This window comes from Stegodyphus dumicola, chromosome X2, assembly GCF_044657685.1.
Source record: "Stegodyphus dumicola isolate Sdum_Otavi_A_Nest chromosome X2, ASM4465768v1".
Lineage (NCBI taxonomy): Eukaryota > Metazoa > Arthropoda > Arachnida > Araneae > Eresidae > Stegodyphus > Stegodyphus dumicola.
Window position 1 is genome coordinate 193,463,868 of NC_140781.1, and position 21,678 is coordinate 193,485,545.

The window sequence follows — 21,678 nt, forward strand, 5'->3', positions numbered from 1 at the left end:
CATTTTCCCCCTAGATTTAAGGAAAAGTTGCACAGTTTGGCAGCAAAGCCTTTGAGGGTGCCAAAACCAACACTCCAGAGGTAAAGTCTCAAACTCTAGGATTTAGGATAATCGAGTTACCCATTTAGCTTCACAAAACACCTACATAAAATGCCATTTATTCTCACAGAATACGACAGAAAGTCGTTGAAAATTATAGAATTAGCCCTGAAAAGTCCAGTGTAATTTAGGCTTAGCAAGGAATCAATAGTACGACGAATCTTGGAATGTTCATGCATTTTCGAGAATGAAGATTTCTCGAAAACTTACAGGAAACTACGGGCATTCGCCAGGCGATTATAATGTCAGTAGTATATCAGCTTAAAAGAACGAAAATTACAGCCGAAAAATTATAATTGGATTTAGAGTAATTGAGATTATAACTTCCTTGGCAGAACATGATGATTAAACTCTCACTGCGTCATGTGAAGTTTTAGACTAGAGGTTAAACGCAGGGCCAATTCTCGCTTCCTAATGGCTGCAGATTCGGGCTTTTACTCGTACAGATACATTTTAGTGTCTGTACTGGGCATACCACGAACCCACTTATCAATGATACTAAGGGGCTATGTGACGTATGGTAGTAAAGCGTCTTTCAGACCAGATTCTACTAAAACAAGTGCCGATCTCCGATCCGCAGGGAGATTACATTAGTTCAGTGTATAGATTGAATGCAATAAGATAATTAAGAAGCGAGATTTAGATTTTGTTTCGGTCCAGTGGAAGTTTTAGTTCTGTGTGTGTTGAAGTTATAAAGATGTAAATTAATTTATCTGTAGTTTTCCCTTTTTTTACCGTTTCTGCTTTTACTGTTCATTAAGGTAAGTGTTAAATATGTGTTGTTCAGTTCTTGTGCTTTAACTCCATTGAGGAGCATAAAATGAAAAGTTGCTTTCGAACGAAGTAAGCAATTAGGCGAAAGAACTTTCTACTGGGAGTACCTCATGAAAAAAAGTTGTGTTAATCTTCGGATTATGGTAACTTGGCGATTTTGGGGCGAAAATTTGGCGACCAACCCTGCTACAGCAACCTGCTAGTTTTTTTGGGGGGGGGACGCCATTTTGTTTTCACGAAGTAAAGGCATTTTTTTTTTTTTTTTCCTTTTTTACTCAACATTTTTTTCCAGCAATTTGCTAGCCGAATTACGCTTATGCTAGAACTCTTATGGAACAAAAGTGCTTAATCATGACGAAGATTAGGTGCGAAATTGGGAGAAAGTGCAGAATCGTTATATTATTAATTATTTTCCAAGCACGAAAGTAGCTGATGAACACCTCTTTCAGCAAATAAACTGGATGCAGAAAATTTCATGTTCCTGTAACATTGCATTGATGTGTATGACGAAATGAAACTTCAAGCGTGCAAAAATTCTTTTTTACATACTCATTACGATATTTCGTACGTTTATTATTTTTTTACTCATACTTAAATACTCTTTATTTCAGTAACTATTATCTTTCTTATTTTATCTTGAATGTTGACAAGCTCACCAGCGGCCGAGTAGGAAAGTCGCGGAACACTGGTACTTCGGTCTGCGGTTCGAATCACGACAAACGGGATTTCAAGTGTAACGTGTATACGAGCAGGTTTCCTTTGGAAAGTCCCCCCCTCCACAAATGCATCTCTTCCCTTAGGCAGATGGTCCGAGTATGCTTTGCCGTAATCAAATAAACCTAACCAAACCAAACTTGAGTTTTGACGTAAAAGCAATCTTTCATAAAATTATGGACTTTGTTGCATCAGAATTGCACAGCGGCTTTGTTTTGGAAGACACAACCCACCCGCCGGGCAATCGGGACTGTGGTTAATTACTCTGAATGCTGTAGCGAAGGGCCCAGATTCAAATCCCGGAGAAGGCATGGATGCTTGCAAATGTCTAATGCCTGTGCTGCAAGGGGGTATTCTAAATATGCGGCGAGCCGGACGTACGCTCGAGAGGTTGGTGGTAGGGTAAAAGGAGTAAGAAACCCTTGAGGCCGTCCCCCCTGGTATGCTCTCCATCAAAATTTGGGCGGAACTGAGCAAAATCGTTTTGTTCCCTGTATGGTGCTCAAGGCTCTTGGCAACGACAGCCTCAATCTTGCACTCTTTGCCCCGACGAATTTCGTGGGTTTGTTGTGATACTACTGTCAAACAAATGAAATAAGTCTCAACACAACCCACCCTATAATATTAAATGCAAAACGGGATTTCCAGTTCTCCCATTATTCTTCACTGTTCACAGGTATATATGACAGATTCAAATTTTCTTTTAACTTGAACTAAGAAATTATTTCGTATGAACAATCGTCAAGTAAAACTTTATAAAATTATTCTTCTGTTCTCCACTGAAAATCAGCGACATGACGAAATAAGACAATTTTACTTTTCCACAGCACATTTGTATTCAGTCACAATTTCGTTAATAGCTGATTAACAGCCAAATTGAATCGATGGTCGCGTTTCCTAAAGGAGGAATAGGAAATACGCATCCCAGAAAGGGATTCCATTCCTCTATATTACTCAATAGTCTCGATTACTCTTTTCATGACAAATACAGCCTAGCATTCTTGATTATGAACGCATTCATTGAGTCTATTCAATAAAAAATGGAATTCGATCCAGAGGGAAGTCTTTTCTAATGGTGTGTTCATCAGTCTGACACCCATTAAGCAGGCTAAAAGTTCAAGCTTAGAGATAGACACACACTTTCTAAACGTTCTACCTGAGCACAAGCTTGTACCAATTGACATTTCACATTTTAACCACCTAAGATAAATACAAGGTGTGTTCGAAAAGTTCGGTGATGGGTCTCATAATTAAAAAATCGCGCCGGTTAGGATCTTGCACTCACGCAAACGCAGTGAGAGAAATGTCATCTAGAGCCATCTAACGGACATTTTACGACAGATAAGAGGAAGCGCACGCTATGAGCAGTTTAACATAGTCAGTGTGAGAAAGATTGTCAGTGTGACATGGAGGAACGCATAAACATAAAGTTTTGCTTCAAGTTAGGCAAAACAGCGACGGACACATGACATGTTAGTGAAAGTTTACGGTCAAAAAGCAGTGAGTAAAAATTGTGTTTATGAGTGGTTTAAACGCTTTACAGACGGAAAGGAGTATGTCAAAGATGAGCCGCGGTCGGGGCGCCCTACAACAAACACAACTCCACACAATGTGGAACGAGTTCGACAGATGCTTGCGGCAGATCGACGACTATCTTTAAGAATGATAGCTGGCGAATTGCAGATAAGCCTAGACAGTATGAGCACCACTGTGCACAAACATTTGCATAAACGAGCTGTCAGACGAGCAAAAGCAATATCGGATGGAAACCTCTTGAGATTTTATCGACATGTGTGACCGGAATCCGCAATTCTTGGAAACAATAATTACAGGGGATGAGTCGTGGTGTTATGAATACGATCCGGAGACCAAGCGGCAATCTATGGCATGGTGTTCAACGTCGTCACCCCCTCCCCAAAAAAGTCGTTTGACACAATCCAGGATCAAGACGATGTTGATCGTCTTTTTCGACAGTAAGGGTTTGATCCATCGTGAATTTGTACCCGCGGCTACAACCGTCAATGCAGAATACTACGAGGGGGTTTTGACACCGCTGCTGCTACGCATACGCCGGATTCGGCCACAATACCGGAATGGACAGTGGAATCTGCTCCATGACAACGCCCGGTTGCACACTGCGATCCGTGTAACCCAATTCCTCGACAGGCACCAGGTTCCAGTTTTGGATCCCTCTCCATATTCTCCAGATCTGGCTCCCGCGGACTTCTTCCTGTTCCCCCCTCCTCAAAGGAGTTCTGAAAGGCCAACCCTTTTCCGACATTACTGAGATCCAACAACGTGTGACAGCGGTGTTTCGAGCCATACCGAAAGAAGCGTTTGCAGACAGTTTCCAACAATTGTACACCCGATGTCAAAAGTGTATTGTTGCTAATGGCGAATACTTTGAAGGCCAGTAAAGCTATTTTGCTTGTTTCCTTTTTTTTTTTTTATTTATGATAAAATTCACCGAACTTTTCGAACACACCTTGTACATGACGCATGCTTATTCACAAAGCCTACAGACCGTTTCTATTGCTGTTTGTTCCTATTGGTTGAAACAGGAAACGTAGGGTTACAGAACCCAGTGCTTGGCGACTTTTGGTTCATCGCCTTTAGAATTTGTATTTAAGCGTGGTGTACCAAAAATTGAGCATAACTCACCGGCGAAACCGCACCTCAGCGGTAACGAGCGCGGAAAAAGTTCGCAGACTTCTAGATCATTGGTTCTATCCCCGCTCGTAGCTTTAATTAACTCTGCTCTGCTCTACACGGATGTTTTTTTTATTTTAACATAATTGAATGACTTTGTCATTATTTGTTTGGGTACGGTGTTAAAAATTAAAGGCCTTTGCTTTCTCTATTTTTGTTAATTTTTCTTATTTTTATTTACTGGTTTGTACTCTTTGTACTAGGTACCAGTAGCAAGATTACGATCCAAGATCCCGAAAAGCGTTTCAATAGAAATAGCACATAATGGAATAAAATATAATTTTAGTTATACTTACTTTTCACAATTTAGGTAAAAAAGAATAGGTTTCCGACGCCCTTAAATGTTTTCATTTGGTTTATTTTATAATATTCCTTTATTTGTATAAATTAATGCGCTATGGAAATTTACACAACAGGCTCTTTCTAACAGAAATGACGAAAAAATGCATATGCTATCTCTATGTAAACACCTTTTTCTTGTAAAAAAATTACGTACTTTTAAAAGTTTAAATTCAAATACAAATAAACTATTAATAAGATCAGTAAGTTATATAAAATATATTCCACACAATTCCTCCAAGCTTTCATTCATAAACTAAAAAAATATCGAATGAAATAAACGCTATTTCTGTTTGTTTGGCGTTAATTACCACGCCTACAGGGCGATAACTCGCCATTCCAAATATGACCGCGAAGCAGATGTTTCATCCAATGAGAGCAGACCTTAGAGAAATGGTCTGTAGGCTTTGTGAATATGCATGACGCATAAGCATATTATGACGCACCTCAAAGTACATGAAATGATAAAACAGCTTCCGATTCAAAATTGTTTAATATTTTACATGGAATTCTCAAATCTTCCACAAATTTTAATTACCTTTTCCAGTTTAAGAACTTCCTTTCCTGGGTGATTTGGCGTTCAAAGATAAATTTTCTTTGCCAACACTCTTGCCTTAGAACTTTTAATTATGGATTGGCTTGTTCAACCTCTTGGATCAAACAGTTGACTTTCTAATTATAAAATTATTCTTTTGGTGATATTTTCATCATTGCAATTATTAAATTTTGTATTATTGAACAGAACATCTACTGAAATAGAGCCCACCAGCGGCCAAGCGGTAAAGTCGCTGAACACTGGTAGTTCGATCCGAGGTTCGAATCCCGCGAACGGGCTGGCTGCATGGGTCTTTTCGTGGCTTTCCCCATGTGCAACGTGTATACGAGCCCATTTCCCTTAGAAAGTCCTCCACGAAGGCATCCCTCCCCTTAGGCAGATAGCCCTAGTGTGTTTTGCCATAATTAAATACACCACCACCACCATCTACTGAAATATCCCAGTTGAAACCTAAAATAGGAATGATTTCACAACTTAAAATTTCTTCCGAAATTTCCAATGTGTGTTCATTTTCAAATTTGAGAAGTCTCCAATTGTATATCCATTCTCTTAGATCAAAGCATGCTAAAAGCATAGACTTTCTTTTCTTTTGACTGTCTTATAAAATTCATCAGTTCTTATTTGGACTAGCTACTTGTGATACGAGTGTCTTCATACACGAACTTCTTAAGTTTAGAAGCTGTTTCTTGCAGACAATCTGGAACAATATCTAAGTGATAATTCAAAGCAACTCCTAAAAGTAATAAATTTGAATTCATGCCAAAAACTACTCGTCGATGTCTAAAAAACTTTCTTGTTAATAGAATCACCGCCCTCCCACTACAAGAATCAGAGAAAATTGTGATCTATACATCATAAGGTTATACTGGAACTTCAGTCCTATAACTCTAAGACATGTAGTGAGTTATCGCTCTGTGATAGTCAGACATAGCCTTATGAAGGTTTTAAAACAACCTTTTTATTTAAATTGAACATTTAACAAAACAGGGAACGACTCATGTTAGAAATAACCACTGCTTGTCACAATGCAAATTAAATAAAAAAAGTTAATGAAATTTAAAACTTTGACCAGTACTATAACATTACACAATTAAATACAAAGCTACAAGCTGGTTCAAATAATCTAATGGGCCATAAGTTTAAATTTTTGCCGTTAAAGTTAAAAGTCATTTTTTGCCGAAAAATTGACCAACCGAATTCAAATGTTGCCGAGCTTCGGGTATGAAATGATTTTCAAACCAATCGTTCATTAACGCTTGTGTCATCTATGCCCTTTTACTTGCATGATATATAACAGGAAAATCTTTACTCCTTTAAATGCTCGACATCGTGTTTTCTTTAGGAATACGAAAAGTTTACATTTGTGCATTCCTACAGCATTTGCGCACGCTAAAATTGTTAGTCCGACTTTGGAATCTTTGACACCAGTTGGAGACATTTTCTGTAGAGGTTGCCAAGGTATTTTGTGCTACATATTGCCAGAAAAAACCAGTTTCATCAGTGCTGTAAATTTGTTCTGGAGATAACTTTTCACTATTAGTGAGTTCAATATATTGTTATGAAATGTACAGGCGCGATAAGATGGCTTCCTTTCAGAGCAGTTTTAGGGTTGCCACAAAATGGCAAGGAAAGGCAGGGTTCCCACATTTGGCAAGAAATCGCCCATTTGGTGACAAAATTGGCGGTATGCCATGGGTGGATGGAGAACCTTCTGGAACGAATTCTTACTGGTTTAGCCCAGAATGTGCTCAAACACAAACCAAAAGCTATATAAACCCTGCTGGCCCGCAGTTAGTATAGAGAGTGCCTCGTCGAGAGGGCGAGTGAGTGTGTCTCGTTTAGAGAGCGAATGTCTCATCTAGTTAGTCCGTGGGGAGACGATAGAGTTGACAGCTGGCCAGCAAGTGGCGAGTGGGTCGTCGAGTGCACCGAAGGAGTCTCTTAGTGCATTTTCGAGAGAGCATGTTGAGCTCCAAGCACGACTGAACCGTAGAGTTGGGAGCTGTGCTCTGCATGTAGAGAGCATCGCGAGTTGCAGCGTGGAGAGTCTCGAGAGTACGTGAAGTTCCGAGAACGACCAAGCAGAGTCGGGAGCTGTACTCTGGTGCTTTGCAGTGAAGCTGTCTCCACCGTGATAGCCTGAAGGCTGTGTCACTGATTGTTCCAGCGTTAAGAAATGTTTATAGTAGATCTTCGAAGACTGTAAAAGTGACTTTGGAGCTGTCCTGATTAAATATTGGCCCAATAAAGTGTGTTTCGATACTTTATCAAGTGTTGTCGTTATTCACTCCAAATCCATACGAACCCCGTACGAACATGAAGGAAGAAAATAACGTAACAACTGGTGTAAGAAAACAAAAAAGCGTAACAACTGGTGTCAGAAGTGGGATTTGAGGGTGAATGCCAGCGACAAGACCAATGGAAGATCTATTGAGAAAGCTCGTGACTGCCTTTGCTGAATTCCAAGAAAAGATGGAAGCTGGACAGGAGAAGTTGAAAGCCGGATATGATGAGATAAAAGCTGGATATAAAGAGATGACAGCTGAGATCAAAGCCAGACTGAAAGAGATGAAAGCCGAACTGGAAGAAAAGAAATAAATGTCGGCCAAGAAAAGGTGCAAGAGCAACTCCGACAAGTGAAAGGGGAGCTTACAGAAGAAACTAGAGCCATAAAAGACGATGTGGAAATGAGAGAAGTGGCATCTGAAGAATCAAAGGAAGTAGCTAATGAACTGCTTGAGAAAGATCAAGACATGACGGATGAAACATCGAACAGGATTAAAGGAAAACAATAAAAACATGAAGATATAAAAGACAGGAAAGAAGCTTTTGATTCACAAGTGCCTGGAGTGGAAGAAAGAGAAAATGAGACTGTTAAGTTCATCAAAAATGATAGTGAGGTTACGAAGTCGCAGTTAGCGAGTATTGAACCATCTGAAAATGCATGTGATGCAGAGAAGTTGATGTACAGCTTAAGCAGTGTGCTCCAGTATTGCAAGAAAATTCACCTACTCCACAAACTAAGTGTGTGTCTCCTAATACAGATTATGCAGACACGGACTTGATTCTAAACCAGGATACTTGTGTTTGTAAGGTATCGGGCTCCGTTCATGACTCTGATGCAGAATTTGAAGCTGGTTTCCAGGAAATGCTGGAAAATGAACATGTACCAGCTGCTGAAAATACCGAGGTGAGCTGTATGCATGCTGCGAATGAACTACAGAGTGGTGAACAAACTGTTTCACATCTTCCTGTGTACGACAAGTCTTAAAGGACTGAATCTTCAGACTGTGATATGCAAAGCAGAAATACATTCGAGAACTGCAGTGGAAAGGTATTTGACCCGGGTATATTTTAATGAAAAGACTGAGATTGAAGTTCATTCTAAACTTTAATTCTGTAGAAATTTAGAATTGTTAAATTTGTGTATATAACTTGTACATCATGTAAATATTTGTTTCTTTAGTTTTGCTATTTGTTTGTTTTATAACATTTTGTTTGTATGAAATTTGGCTTTTGACCAAGAGTTGTACTGTCTGAGACGTGCAGTGTTAAGAAATGTACAGGCACGGTAAGATGGCTTCCTTTCAAAGCAGTTTTAGGGTTGCCACATTTGATGATAAATCGCCCATTTGGCAATAAAATTGGCAGTGTGCCATAGACGGATGGAGAATCTTCTGGAACGAATTCTTACTGGTTTAGCCCAGAATATTTTCGATCACAAGCCTAAAGCTATATGAACCTTGCTGGCCCGCAGTTAGTATAGAGAGTGCCTTGTCGAGAGGGCGAGTGAGTGTGTCTCGTCTAGAGTGTGAGTGTCTCATCTAGTTAGTCCGTGCGGAGACAATTGAGTTGACAGCCGGCCAGCGAGTGCCGAGTGGGTTGTTGAGTGCATCGAAGGAGTCTCTTAGTGCATTGTCGAGAGAGCGTGTTGAGTTCTGGGAACGACTGAACCGTAGAGTCGGGAGCTATGCTCTGTGTGTCGAATGCATTGCGGATTGCAGTGTGGAGAGTCTCGAGAGTATGTGAAGTTCCGATAACGACCAAGCAGAGTCAGGAGCTATACTCTGGTGCTTTGCAGTGAAGCTGTCTCCACCGTGATAGTCTAATAACCTGAGGGCTGTGTTGCTGATTGTTCCAGCGAGTGTTTCGAAGACTGCAAAAGTGACTTTGGAGCTGTCCTGATTAATAGTGGCCCAATAAAGTGTGTTTCGATACTTCATCAAGTGTCGCCGTTATTCACTCCAAATCCATAGGAACCCCGTACGAAGGTGAAGGAAGAAAATAACGTAACAACTGGTGTCAGAAAACGAAAAAAATGTAATACTTTTTAGCAGTTTCAGTGTCAGCTGAGAGTATCAGCTATCATAAGATTAGCAATGGAAGACATGTTGTTATGCTAAATTTTATCTTGCTTCTATCGTGCGCCGAGACACTTAAGCCCGAATTGTATTATTTTAATTATTTATTATACTTGTGCCTATTTCTCGTACATGCTTAAGGCTTACCTGAGTTCTGAATAAATAAATTCCTACTTATTGAGGGCTAGATATCTTACTGCCTGATGCAGTCTCTGTGGGTCCTAAATTATACTACCAAGCACCTCCCCAAGTTCTAAAATTTTACCACCCCTAAATTCGGCATCCCAGTGCTTTTCTAAATTAAAAATATTTTGTCATCGCTTAATTTTGTTGTTTGGTGCTTCTCTAAATTTCAAAAGTTTTGTCTAAATTCTGCTGCCTGGTGTGGCCATACGAGCTCTTGTGCCAGTTCTGGGCTTATCTGAATAACAAATCAATTATTCTTAATTCAAACAGCACTAATTGTAATCTTTTAGCCTATGTGTATCATAAACAAACTTTCTTTGTAACATCTGGTAAGAAATGCTTGCTAAAATTTTTTCTCATCAACAATTCTTAGCGCATTTAATTTAAATCTGTAATTATTGCCAAGCGTAATGTCAACATAAATGGTTACCATAATCTTTGTCATACTAATATAAAAATTGTTTAGGCATCTCTGCACGAATCATTACTCAAGTTGTCATGCACTGATAAACATGCTTTCAATTAGTATTCATTCGGCGTCTTATTGTGTCTTAAATATAAAATATTGGTGTAAAATCAATAATGTTTCTATGCAGAATGTTTCGGTTTGAGATGCATGCCAAGCAGATACGCAGTAAAGTTATCGCTCATACAAATCTATGCTAAAATGATTGTGTCTTCAGTAACAAAGTATTTTATTTAGTGCTGAAGTGAAATAAAGAGTCCGGACTCTCTGCATGCTTTGTTATGGAAGGAAGAAACGAAATGTGCATGCATACAGCATACAAAATAAAATTCCTAAAAGAAAAAAAAGACTGTTGGTGGCTTTAATGTCTGGATTTTAGATCATTCCAGATATTGGGCATCCGAATCTCAGACTTTGTACTGTAGTTGAAAAATATAATGGCAGTATGTCTTTACATCGCATTACAAAAGCCATTCATTTATACAAATGGTAATAATATAAAAAGCAGCTCCAATGAAATTCTTTCCAATTCTTGATCAATTTCTTATATGGCTCTATAATATTTTTTTGTAGAGTGTGATCATTTAACCAGCAAAATATTATTTTTTAATGAAAAGTAGCCCTTTGTTCAAAATTTTTCAGAATGCTTTCTCAGATTTGTCCCATTTGAAAATTTCACAATACAGTCAAAAGTCGTTAATCCGGACACCCCTGGAGTGATCTATAATCCAGACCTCAAAGCTACAAACTTTCTGCGCATGTGCATAGGCGTGTGCGCATGTGAATAATATGTTTACGCATGCACGTTTAATGTATAACGGATGGTATAAGCTAAGCTAAAATTATCTATTTCAGTTAATGTTGCAGATTGCGTTGTTCCTTAATCTTCGAATTGGATCCGGCTTATTACTTTTCGCAGATAGAGCAATTTTATAAAAGTAAGCTTGAACTTTCGATTATGTCAAATAGAATTTCCGATGCTGGAGCTACCAAAGGATCTACAATGCGAAAGTATGTTTCGATGTCCATCAAACAAAAAGGGGAATTGCTGCAAAAAATGGATAAAGGAATATCCTTTGTTTCTCTAACCATTCCGAAATCTGTTTATCAATTTCACGCTGCTCTGCAGGGGGGGACGTCGCAGCGCGCAATGAACTGGAAGTTGATCTGTCAGCACTATCCTTATCTTCACGGCAGATGTTTTTATTTTATTCAGCTTATAATTCTTTACTAAATGTAGTATTTCATCTCGATGTATTCCGTCTTTGATATGATTTAAATCAAATTCCTCGTCATTATAAATATCACGAGTACACATCAAATAGTTTTCTGGTTGCAATTTTCGAATTTCGACTATGCGTAATGTATGCTTAACGCATGCGCACGTTGAAAGAAATGTTTAATAAAGTAAACAAATAAATATTAAGCTTTTTTTGTAAATTTTGATACCCTTTAGATCATAATTGCTCTTTATTTCATAAATTACGGTTTCATATTTTTAATTTTATAATTTCTGCATGCTATCTTACCAGATTTAAACTGATGATCTATAATCCGGAATCGCCAAGGTCCCAAAGAGTCCGGATTAAAGACTTTTGACTATACTAACACAGACACACTATAAACCTTATGACTTCTTAGCAGTAAAAAGGATGAAATAAAGAATATATTCGACTGTATTTTTAAGATATTCTCAGAAAGGTTGAAAATATAGCTAACTGCTTATGTGAAATAATAAAGGCAATAGTCAAATAAACTAGAAACAGGTTATGCTATTTGAATATGCAAAGCACACAAGGGCTCTATCTGACTAAAGGGAGGTATGGCTTCATGGAGCACTTTCTAAGGGCATTGCTTCATGTTCACATAGGAAAAACCAGATATCAGATAATCCCCATCCTTTTTATAAAACCAAAATGCTTTCAAATATTTTAGTACGATGGGAATAGCATGAATGTACTTCTAAAAATGTTTATCATTTCTACCATCATTATATCACTTAAAATGCAACAACACTGATGCTGAATACTCTACATCGTATACAAACCCATCTATTGAATATTTAATGTACAAAATGAGAAAAATCATCAGAAAATTCCATTTTGTTTCAGCTTACTCAAATCTTATAATAGAATACAGGGCCAAATGTAAACTTTTTTAGATAACTGTTTCGTACCCCAAAAGATGGTCAATACATAATCAAAAAAGTCTAAAATCTAAAAAATGAAGCACTTCTCACTGTCTACATACAAGTCCCTTTTTCGCTAATTTATGCAGATTTCACAATTTGTAGGAAACACACTAATTAGAAAAGGAGAATCAAACTATCCTGAAAATGAATAAATTTTAAGTATCTATGTATTTTTCAGCTTCTATTGGGTTGGCAACTAAGTAATTGCGGATTTTTTTTAGAAAATTAAAGACAATTTTTTCATGGAACTAAATAACTTTATTCTGTAATGTATTACCCATTTTGATCAATGACCTATTGCCATCTTTCAGGCAGCATCATAATCCCACGTTCATAAAACTTCTGGTTTTTATTAGCAAAAAACTGAATCAGGTACGATTTGACATCATTATCATTATTGAAATTATTACCATTCAAGGAGTTTTGTAAAGATCGAAACAAAAAGTAATCAGATGGTGCAAGGTTGGGACTATATGGTGGATGTGGCAAAACATCCCAACCAAGCTCCAATATGTTTTGCCGAGTGACCAAAGATGTGTGTGGTCTTGCATCGTCATGATGGAATACAACACCTTTTCGATTTGTCAATTCGGGCCGCTTTTCTTCAACTGCATTGTTCGATTTCGTTAGTTGTTCGATGTAGACATCAGAATTGATCGTTCGGTTGTGTGGTAAGAGTTCAAAGTAAACAATTCCTTTGTAATCCCACCAAACTGATAACAAAACATTCTTTTGATAAATATCAGATTTTGATGTTGTTTGAGTTGGTTCACTTGGTCTTTTCCACGATCTTTTCCGCTTGATATTGTTTCTAACAACCCATTTTTCATTGTCAGTTATCAGTTGTTTTAAAAATGGATCATTTTCATTACGTTTCTTTAGAAAATCGCAGCTGTTAATGCATTGCATTAAATGCGTTTCTTTCATTTCGTACGGAACCCATGTATCGAGTTTTTGAACATAGCCAAGTTGTTTTAAGTGATTTTCAATGCATGTATGTGATACATGAAGCTTCTCTGCAATCTCACGTGTTGTACTGTGACGATCCGAATCGATTATTGCTTCAATTAGGTCGTCATCAACTTCAACTGGACGACCAGAGCGTTTTTCATCTTTGAGTGAAAAATCACCAGAACGAAATTTGGCAAACCACTTTTGACACTGCCGTTCTTTTAAGGCTTCGTCACCATAAACAGCACATAACTTTTTATGAGCTTGCGATGCGTTTTTTCCTTTGCGGAAATAAAAAACCAAAATATGACGAAAATGTTCCTTTTGATTTTCCATTTTTCAATGAACACCAAACGAAAACTACGCAACCGATCAAAACATGTTTTTTACTGATTGACAGCTGAATTGCCAACTATCAAATAATAAAATGTGTTTTACATTTGTACTACGTCTGCAACCCTAAAAATTCAACTGAAGCCATGTATGAGTGAAATCCGCAATTACGTATTTGCCAACCCAATAAATTCCTCACTCAAAATCTAAATATTTGAGAATTAAAAAAACTATAATAGGAAATGCTTATTTATGATCATGCTGTAATGTTTCCAATAATTACAGATGAAAACTTCTCAGAAAGCACTATTTGTGCTGCTAATATCCTGATGTACATGCCATCATAACAATCACAAAAACATGCCCTAATTGTATTTTGTGTTTCTCATTTTAACAGGCATTAAAGAGAAATTCTACACTTCAGTATATAATTCCGAATATCCAATCAATACTATCCAGTATCAAGATTTAAAATTATAAAAATAACAAAATCATTTCAAAAGTGCTCTTCTACAGAATTTAAAATGAATTTAAAATTATGAATTATGTATCTTTTTGCAAATCTGCATTTACATTTGACAAATATCATATAGTCACACAAAAAAACAGATTTTAGATATAGCCAGTAAAAGAAATTTATTACAATGTTTTCACACTTACAAATTCATACAAGAGATAGAAATTACATAATGTTCTTTTCAATTATAACATACAGAAATAATATTAAATACTGATATAAAAAATAAAAATTGACATAGAACTATATATAACTATAATAAATATTTCAGAATTCTACCATTCTTTTGTTCTATATTAACCCTCTGGCTGATCATCCTGCGATTTCCACGAGCAACTCAAATGTAGCAAAATTTGCTTATCCCGCGGGCATATGTTTTTCTTACTTTATTGAGGAGTGGATCCCATTTAACCATTGAAATAAATTATATGCAGTATTAGGCGTTTGATTTACCTTTTGGCCTAAAGATATCATTAGTTGTCCACTAAATTGCTGCATTTGAAGGCACGTGGTATTAGCGCTCAAACTTCACTTTTTCTGACAGAAATGGCTGCTAGAAAACGTTCAGCGATTATCTTAATTATTTAATTAAATTATTGAATTATTAATTAGATTTATTGATTATATTAATAATTAGATCGATCATTAATTGGATTTATTGAAGCTGGTGCAAAGACTGTGAAGCTGGACTTTGCCTTGAACCCTGTTTTGAACTCTATCATGTTAAACTGCATTTCTAAGGTATTTTTCACTCAGTGCTTTATATTTTCTTAAATTTTGTACATTTTTACTTTTTTATATTATGCCATAAATAGAAATTAACTGTAATTCAACTAAAATTTATTTAAAAAAAGATTTTTTTTGGTGGTAACATCTGAAATTGGTTTTTTGGGCAACTTAGTTTCTCATCATAAAAATCTATATAAAAAATATTTTCTAGAAAGACAAAGTGCATTTCCAATATATATAGATTTAAAATATGAAAAAAAAAAAAAATTGGAAGTGATTTTGGTCCACAAATTGAGCAGGCAGAGGGTTAAACTGTTAAAGCAGATAAAGCAGAAATACTTAGATTAATGGTTTAGATTTAAATAAGAGGAATATTTTTTAGTATAAATGGAGTTTTCTAGTATTTCCTTTCATGAATTTCCTGTAAGAAGATTTTAAATAAATTACATGCAAAAATGTACTTGAGAAAATATATCTTTACTATATTTTCATGTAACTCCCAGGCCATACATGGAATAACATTTTCGACTTTTATATACTAAATATACTAAAGAGAAATTATTCTTTCCATATAACACATTGTTTGCTAAATCTTTAAAACCCAAACCTTTAAAAAAAGTTTTTCAATATAATTAATTATTAAAAGTAAGAACCTCTTTTTATGTTTGTAATCTAAAACCTCCTTACTGATTTTGCAGATGGTAAATTTAAATTTTACTGATTTTGTGGAAAGTAAAATTTGATTACACTTAAATTACATCAATAAGTAAATTTTTGCTACACTTAACATTTCACCATACATTAGAAATCAGACAAAGCAAATTTAATACAACAGTATATAGAATTAAAAATCCATTTCTAAAATAGTCCATGACAAAATATTTATATTATATCAGTTAATACAGTACAGAAAGAATTTTATAGAAAGATATTTCTACAAAAACGCAAACTCGCCTGTAAAATAATTAGAAAAAACTGTCATTTTACTACCTGTAAACTTTTCATTCTTAGCATATGCAGTGTAGAATTTTCAAAGATCTGTTTATGAAGATGATTATATGTAATGAAAGTTAAAAAAGGAACATATTAAAATAATCGGTATGACAATGGGAACCGAACTAAAAGACTACTTTCATAAAAATATGCACAATGGTTCCAGTCAATTTTCTTGTACAGCTGCAAAAGGAATGAAATTATAATTAATAACTTTGCAATTAGTAACACTAATAAAAGAAATTTTAAATCTGGGAAGGAGGATTAGAATTCAAATTGTACCTGAATTTTTTATAGGAATTAAAACAAAATAATGAAGTTTGACTATAATAAAACAGGCTGTTGAAATAGAAAATGGATTTGAAATTTAGGTATTATACGAATTATATTTAATATTTACCTAGTTTTAGTTTATTTCACATCTCTTAAGATACTGGATATAGAAAAATTATTACAAAATTAATGAAAAGATCTGTAAGTTGCTGAAATCCATGATGATTAAGTTTCTCTGCACTTTTAAAATTAGTATTTAGTTTTTAAAAATTACTCCTCAGTTATAAAATATACCTGAAAGACAAAGAAATAAAACAATGCAAAAACCAATTACATTCCATTACATTGCAATGAAAAGACCCAAATTTTCATAACTAAAAGTAAATTATAAAAAACCAATAACAAGGAAAATACAGTAATGAGCTAATAAATCATTAACCTTTTTTGTATCTGCCAGTGGAATAATTTGTACATGATGTTTGTCAATTTTTACCAAGCATGTAATAATTTATGATTTACAATTACTCCACATTGTGAAAATTTGTATATACTACTTTAATGTAACTAAACATGTTGTCCAAGATAATAAAGCTCTGTAGATATTTTTTTTTGCACACATCCTAGTACCTACTACATACACATACAAAGAGAGAAAGAAGAGAAGCAGAGAGAGAGGTAGGAATGCTTTACCCATAACAAAGTGAATATATGATTTTATGAAATCAAATTCTTGGTGTTATTAAAACACTATTCTACATGAATCTACTAAGTGAATTTTAGATGCAATGGAGAAAATATTATACATATATAGTATGAAAAGCAGGAAACATACTTCTATGCACTTTTTCTCTGTATCTAAATTTCTTTTTTCATCTTGCTGCTTAAGAAGAATTTTCAGTGCTCTCCCATAATGACAGTGTACTAAAGCATGTTTCTCAGTAAATAAAGAAACCTAAAATGAATACAAATTATGAATTACTGACAACACAGCCCAAATTAAGCTGCACACAAGACAGTATAATATTTCTGAAGGGAAAAAGTTGAAAATGTCAATTAAATATTCCAATCTTAATGCACAACAGAGTATGGTAACATTTTTACAATACATACTGTAGTAATTTTCTTATGTAAAATGTAATTCTGCTTAACCAAGGCATGCATTTATTGTAGAAACACAAGGAAGTGCATAGGGTATGAGAAATTTAAAAGTTAATGCGAGTACAGCCCTTTTCAATCAATTTGTAGAGTATTAGTACACATATTTTAGTAGACGATTCAAATCAGTAACCATAAATAATCCTGATTTACTGATTTAATAAACTTGTAGAATATCACTAAAAGTTAATTTCCTAGAACATAACAAAAAAATATTAAGAAACAGTGGATAATAAAACTAACTTCTCACTAGCATTAATCCTTCAGCAGTTGCAAGATTAAGCAATCCTTACTTCCTAAATATGCACAATATTTGTCAGTTGCAAATTGGTAATGGGAATGTGTTTGTTTGCACTCACTGTAGTGCATAAATGGAATGCGAGCTGAGCTCATCGATGACCACCAAAAGGTTAATACTAGCTTACTGTAAATACATGGCATAAGAACGCAATATGAATCACCATAACACTTCAAATTTCAGCTACACATTTTATTAAGATTTTTTAAATGTAAAATTATATAACAGCTACTTTCATAATGAATATTTTAACATTTTTGCTGATATCTAATAATCATGAAAAGATATTCCTAAAGATATTATCAAAAAGAAATTTTTTTAAAAATGTTGCCTTACAAATGTTTTAAATGGCACTGAAGATGATGTGCCTTGGTGCAATAACACAGATGAGAATTAAAATTATGAACGTATTATTTTTTATTATTATATGCTTTATGATAAGCCTATCGTGAACTTCATGCTGATGGGTTCAAACTTTTACATTGACCATTTTCAACCAAAAGTACAGCCGTACAACGCCATTTACTGCCAATAACGGACAAGCATAAACAACACAATCTTAAGATCTTTGCCTTGGTTTTATATAAAACCAATTAAACCAATTAATTAATCCTTGATAAGCCCATTTAATTTTTGTAGAGAACAACATTAATTAATTATATTTGTCTATTTTCCCTCTCATTTTCATAAAACGTCTAAAATTGGGGACCCGCTTTCAACTCACTTCAACAGAACAGCCTGGAGTGCAATGTTTTCAGAATTATGCGATCCAACATCAAGAAAAGTGCACTAATGGGTATAATATGTGACTTTATTTTAAAATGAATATACAGTGTTGATAAATGTAAAAAATATGACAAGTGATTAAAGTTTTTATTTGTTATATCTGTTGATTATCTGACTAAATAAAAAAAACCCCAAACTTTTGCCGGAATCACTGCTGCAAGTTTGGCAGGATATTTACCAAATTTCATGGTCGATGAAATTTTATAATTGGAAAAGATGTTTTACTTCTACATGATTAAAGCCTATTAAAAAACACATCAGCTTTTGTCTACAGTGCATTTTCTTACCCCCCAAAAACATAATTTTAAATGCGGGCTTTGGAAAAATGAGCACAAACAAATACCAAATGATTGTGTCTGTCACTTTAGACTGGAAATTTCTTCTTTCATCATTTGGATTTCCTACTGTTAATTGGATTTTTTATACACTTAACTAACAGGAATTTTCATATATCTGACACTTCGCATTTCCTAAGCTTTCTGGATTGTCCAGTTTTATACAGTACATTCAAAGTATTTTCATGCAATATGCTGATGAAAATTTATCAGTATAGATAAAAAGTAAGAAATTTAGAATGCATTTTACACAAAGGCCCCCAAAAATAAAAATTCAAAACTAATAAATTTCAAAATATCCAATAAATAGAAAATAAGAAAGTTGAAATTAAAAACCTAAAAATTATAAATATCTCAAAAAAATATACCAATACTAGATAAACGTAATACATAAGAATAAATCGAATTTAATTAAAAAAATTAAATTTAAATACATATTTAATTAAATATTCTTTGCACCATTGCTGCAAGGAATGAAATTTAAATTCTTCACAAATACGTATAAAAATAAAAAAGCAAATTTAAATTCAAAAAAAAAAAAAAAAAAAAAGTGCAAACATGTAAAAGATTTAATTCTCGAACTAATCTACAATATCATTTAAATTCAGAAGCATAAGCAAATCAAGTGCAAAATCTATTCATGAAAATAAATCTACTAATTTAATAAATGAAAATTAAATGAAAATTAAATTAAATAATTTTAAAAAAATGCATATGTGAATGACCATAGAATAGGCAGGAGACAGACTTATCAAGGGGAAGTTGCCTCCAAACCTAACTCCCCAATCATTCAATTCGTGTTTTGTCTTTCATGCAGGCAAGGGTAAAAGTCAAAACCAAAAGACTTCATTAGTATTTTCCTTTTTGAACTTTAATTCTTAAATGTTAATACTTAAATGTTAATTTCTAAGGGTATCTACCACTTACGAATTGAATGATTGGGGAGTTAGGTTTGGAGGCTATTCTATGGTCATTCACATATGCATTTTTTTAAAATTGTTTAATTTAATTTTCATTTAATTTTAATTTATTAAATTAGTAGATTTATTTTCATGGATAGATTTTGCACTTTATTTGCTTATGCTTCTGAATTTAAATGATATTGTAGATTAGTTCGAGAATTAAATCTTTTACATGTTTGCACATTTTTTTTTTAAATTTAAATTTGCTTTTTTACTTTTATACATATTTGTTAAGAATTTAAATTTGTTTAAATGTAATACATATATATATAGAGAGAAATAAAATTCAACCATAAAAATAAATTCCACTAATGGTGCACCAAATGCTCCTACACAAGCACGTATTCTGAATTTTCATAAACAGCATGCTGCTAAACACCAAATTAAAAAAAATATTATATTTATGAATGGAGGTTAAAATTTTATGCATTCAAAAGCTGGTTATAGTATTATAGTATTTATATATTAATATATAACTAAATATTGGATAGCATGTAAAATAATAAAAAACACACAAATAAAAATTTTAATTTCACAGATTAAACGCCTGAGATGTTAAATTTAAATTTCACAGATTAAAGGTCTATGTTGAAATGATAAAGTTAGCACTCAGTTTATATCCTAGAGGCATAATTCAATTTTGCTTGATTGACACATTATTGCACTACAACATATTTCCAAGTATGTTTAGAAAATAAATTATATTAATCAATTTGTAATTTATCCCACTGCCAAATAAAAATTTGAGCCATGGTATAGTTAATGCTGGTACTGGTCAAATCAGTGACATAGGCTTTTAAAATTTCACTTATTGTGTTATGAATACTGCTGATATTTACACATTTTATAAATTAATATGAGGATCTATTTTCACTTTCAAGAGAAAAAGGGGAGCATTAAATTCAAATAATTCATAGAGCTAGTGTTAAATATATTTAATAAAACTTTGGACAAACTTGAATTAGAACAAAATTTCTCTGCATCCAAGAAGTCTGCATATTCATATTATTCAAATTAATTTTTTTCACTTATTTTCTTGAACATATTACAGTTTCACAACATAAGTAATCGATTTCATATTTTTTAATAAACATTCTGTTTTGGGAAGAGGATTTTTGGTCTGCAATTTATAAATACATTCTGATAAAGCACTCAAGGGCTATCTGCCTAAGGGGAGAGATGCCTCGAGGACTTTTTAAGAGAAATAGGCCTGACCAAACTTCCAGCCAGTGACTTTATTACTTGGCTGCTGGCAAGCCATAAACAATAAGAAATATCTATGATAAATTGTGCCTACATTTTCTACTTTTAATTAAATTTATCAATTTTACATAATTTTATCTAAATTCTGTTTTCTGGTTTCCAACAGTTAAGCAACAAATTGAAAAATGATGATAAATCAGCTAAAATAGTTTCGAATTCTTGAAATTTGGATATCTTACAGATAAAAGCATGCTGCATCAAGAAGCATTATGCAAAAGAGAGGCACTGCCATAATTTTGCATAAATATAATGCAGCTTAAAACCAGTTGTTTAGGACGGAATTGCTATTCAATGAATTATGGTATATTAAACAATTTCAAGATAGCTAATCTTACAGATAAAAGCATGCTGCATCAAGAAGCATAATGCAAAAGAGAGGCACTGCCATAATTTTGCATAAATATAATGCAGCTTAAAACCAGTTGTTTAGGACGGAATTGCTATTCAATGAATTATGGTATATTAAACAATTTCAAGATAGCTAAACTGTAAAAATGAGTTTGAGATAAATATAAAAATTATATTTGTGAACAGAATTTCCTTACAGAGTCATAGGCTGATTACAAGCAGATCTGTGGAACCATTTTCTAACAATTGGTTCAACCTCTTAAAGACCTACTGAAGGTAGGCCGAGAGTTCACACTTCTTCAGATAACCAGCATCTGTGACTTATCCTGCAACAGGAGTC

At 34.2% G+C, this 21,678-nt stretch overlaps 1 protein-coding gene across 1 annotated transcript in view; it reads right to left on the minus strand.

Annotated features, from left to right (window-relative positions):
• Positions 1-14,298: 14,298 nt before the first annotated feature.
• TppII (Tripeptidyl-peptidase II) overlaps positions 14,299-21,678 on the minus strand; it is a 313,141-nt gene continuing 305,761 nt past the window's right edge. The window contains exons 29-30 of the mRNA XM_085809472.1: positions 17,024-17,143; positions 14,299-16,101 (exon numbers count right to left, since the gene is read on the minus strand). Coding sequence (XP_085665598.1) covers positions 16,012-16,101; positions 17,024-17,143 — 210 coding nt within the window. The 3' untranslated portion in view covers positions 14,299-16,011. The remainder of the gene's footprint in view (positions 16,102-17,023; positions 17,144-21,678) is intronic.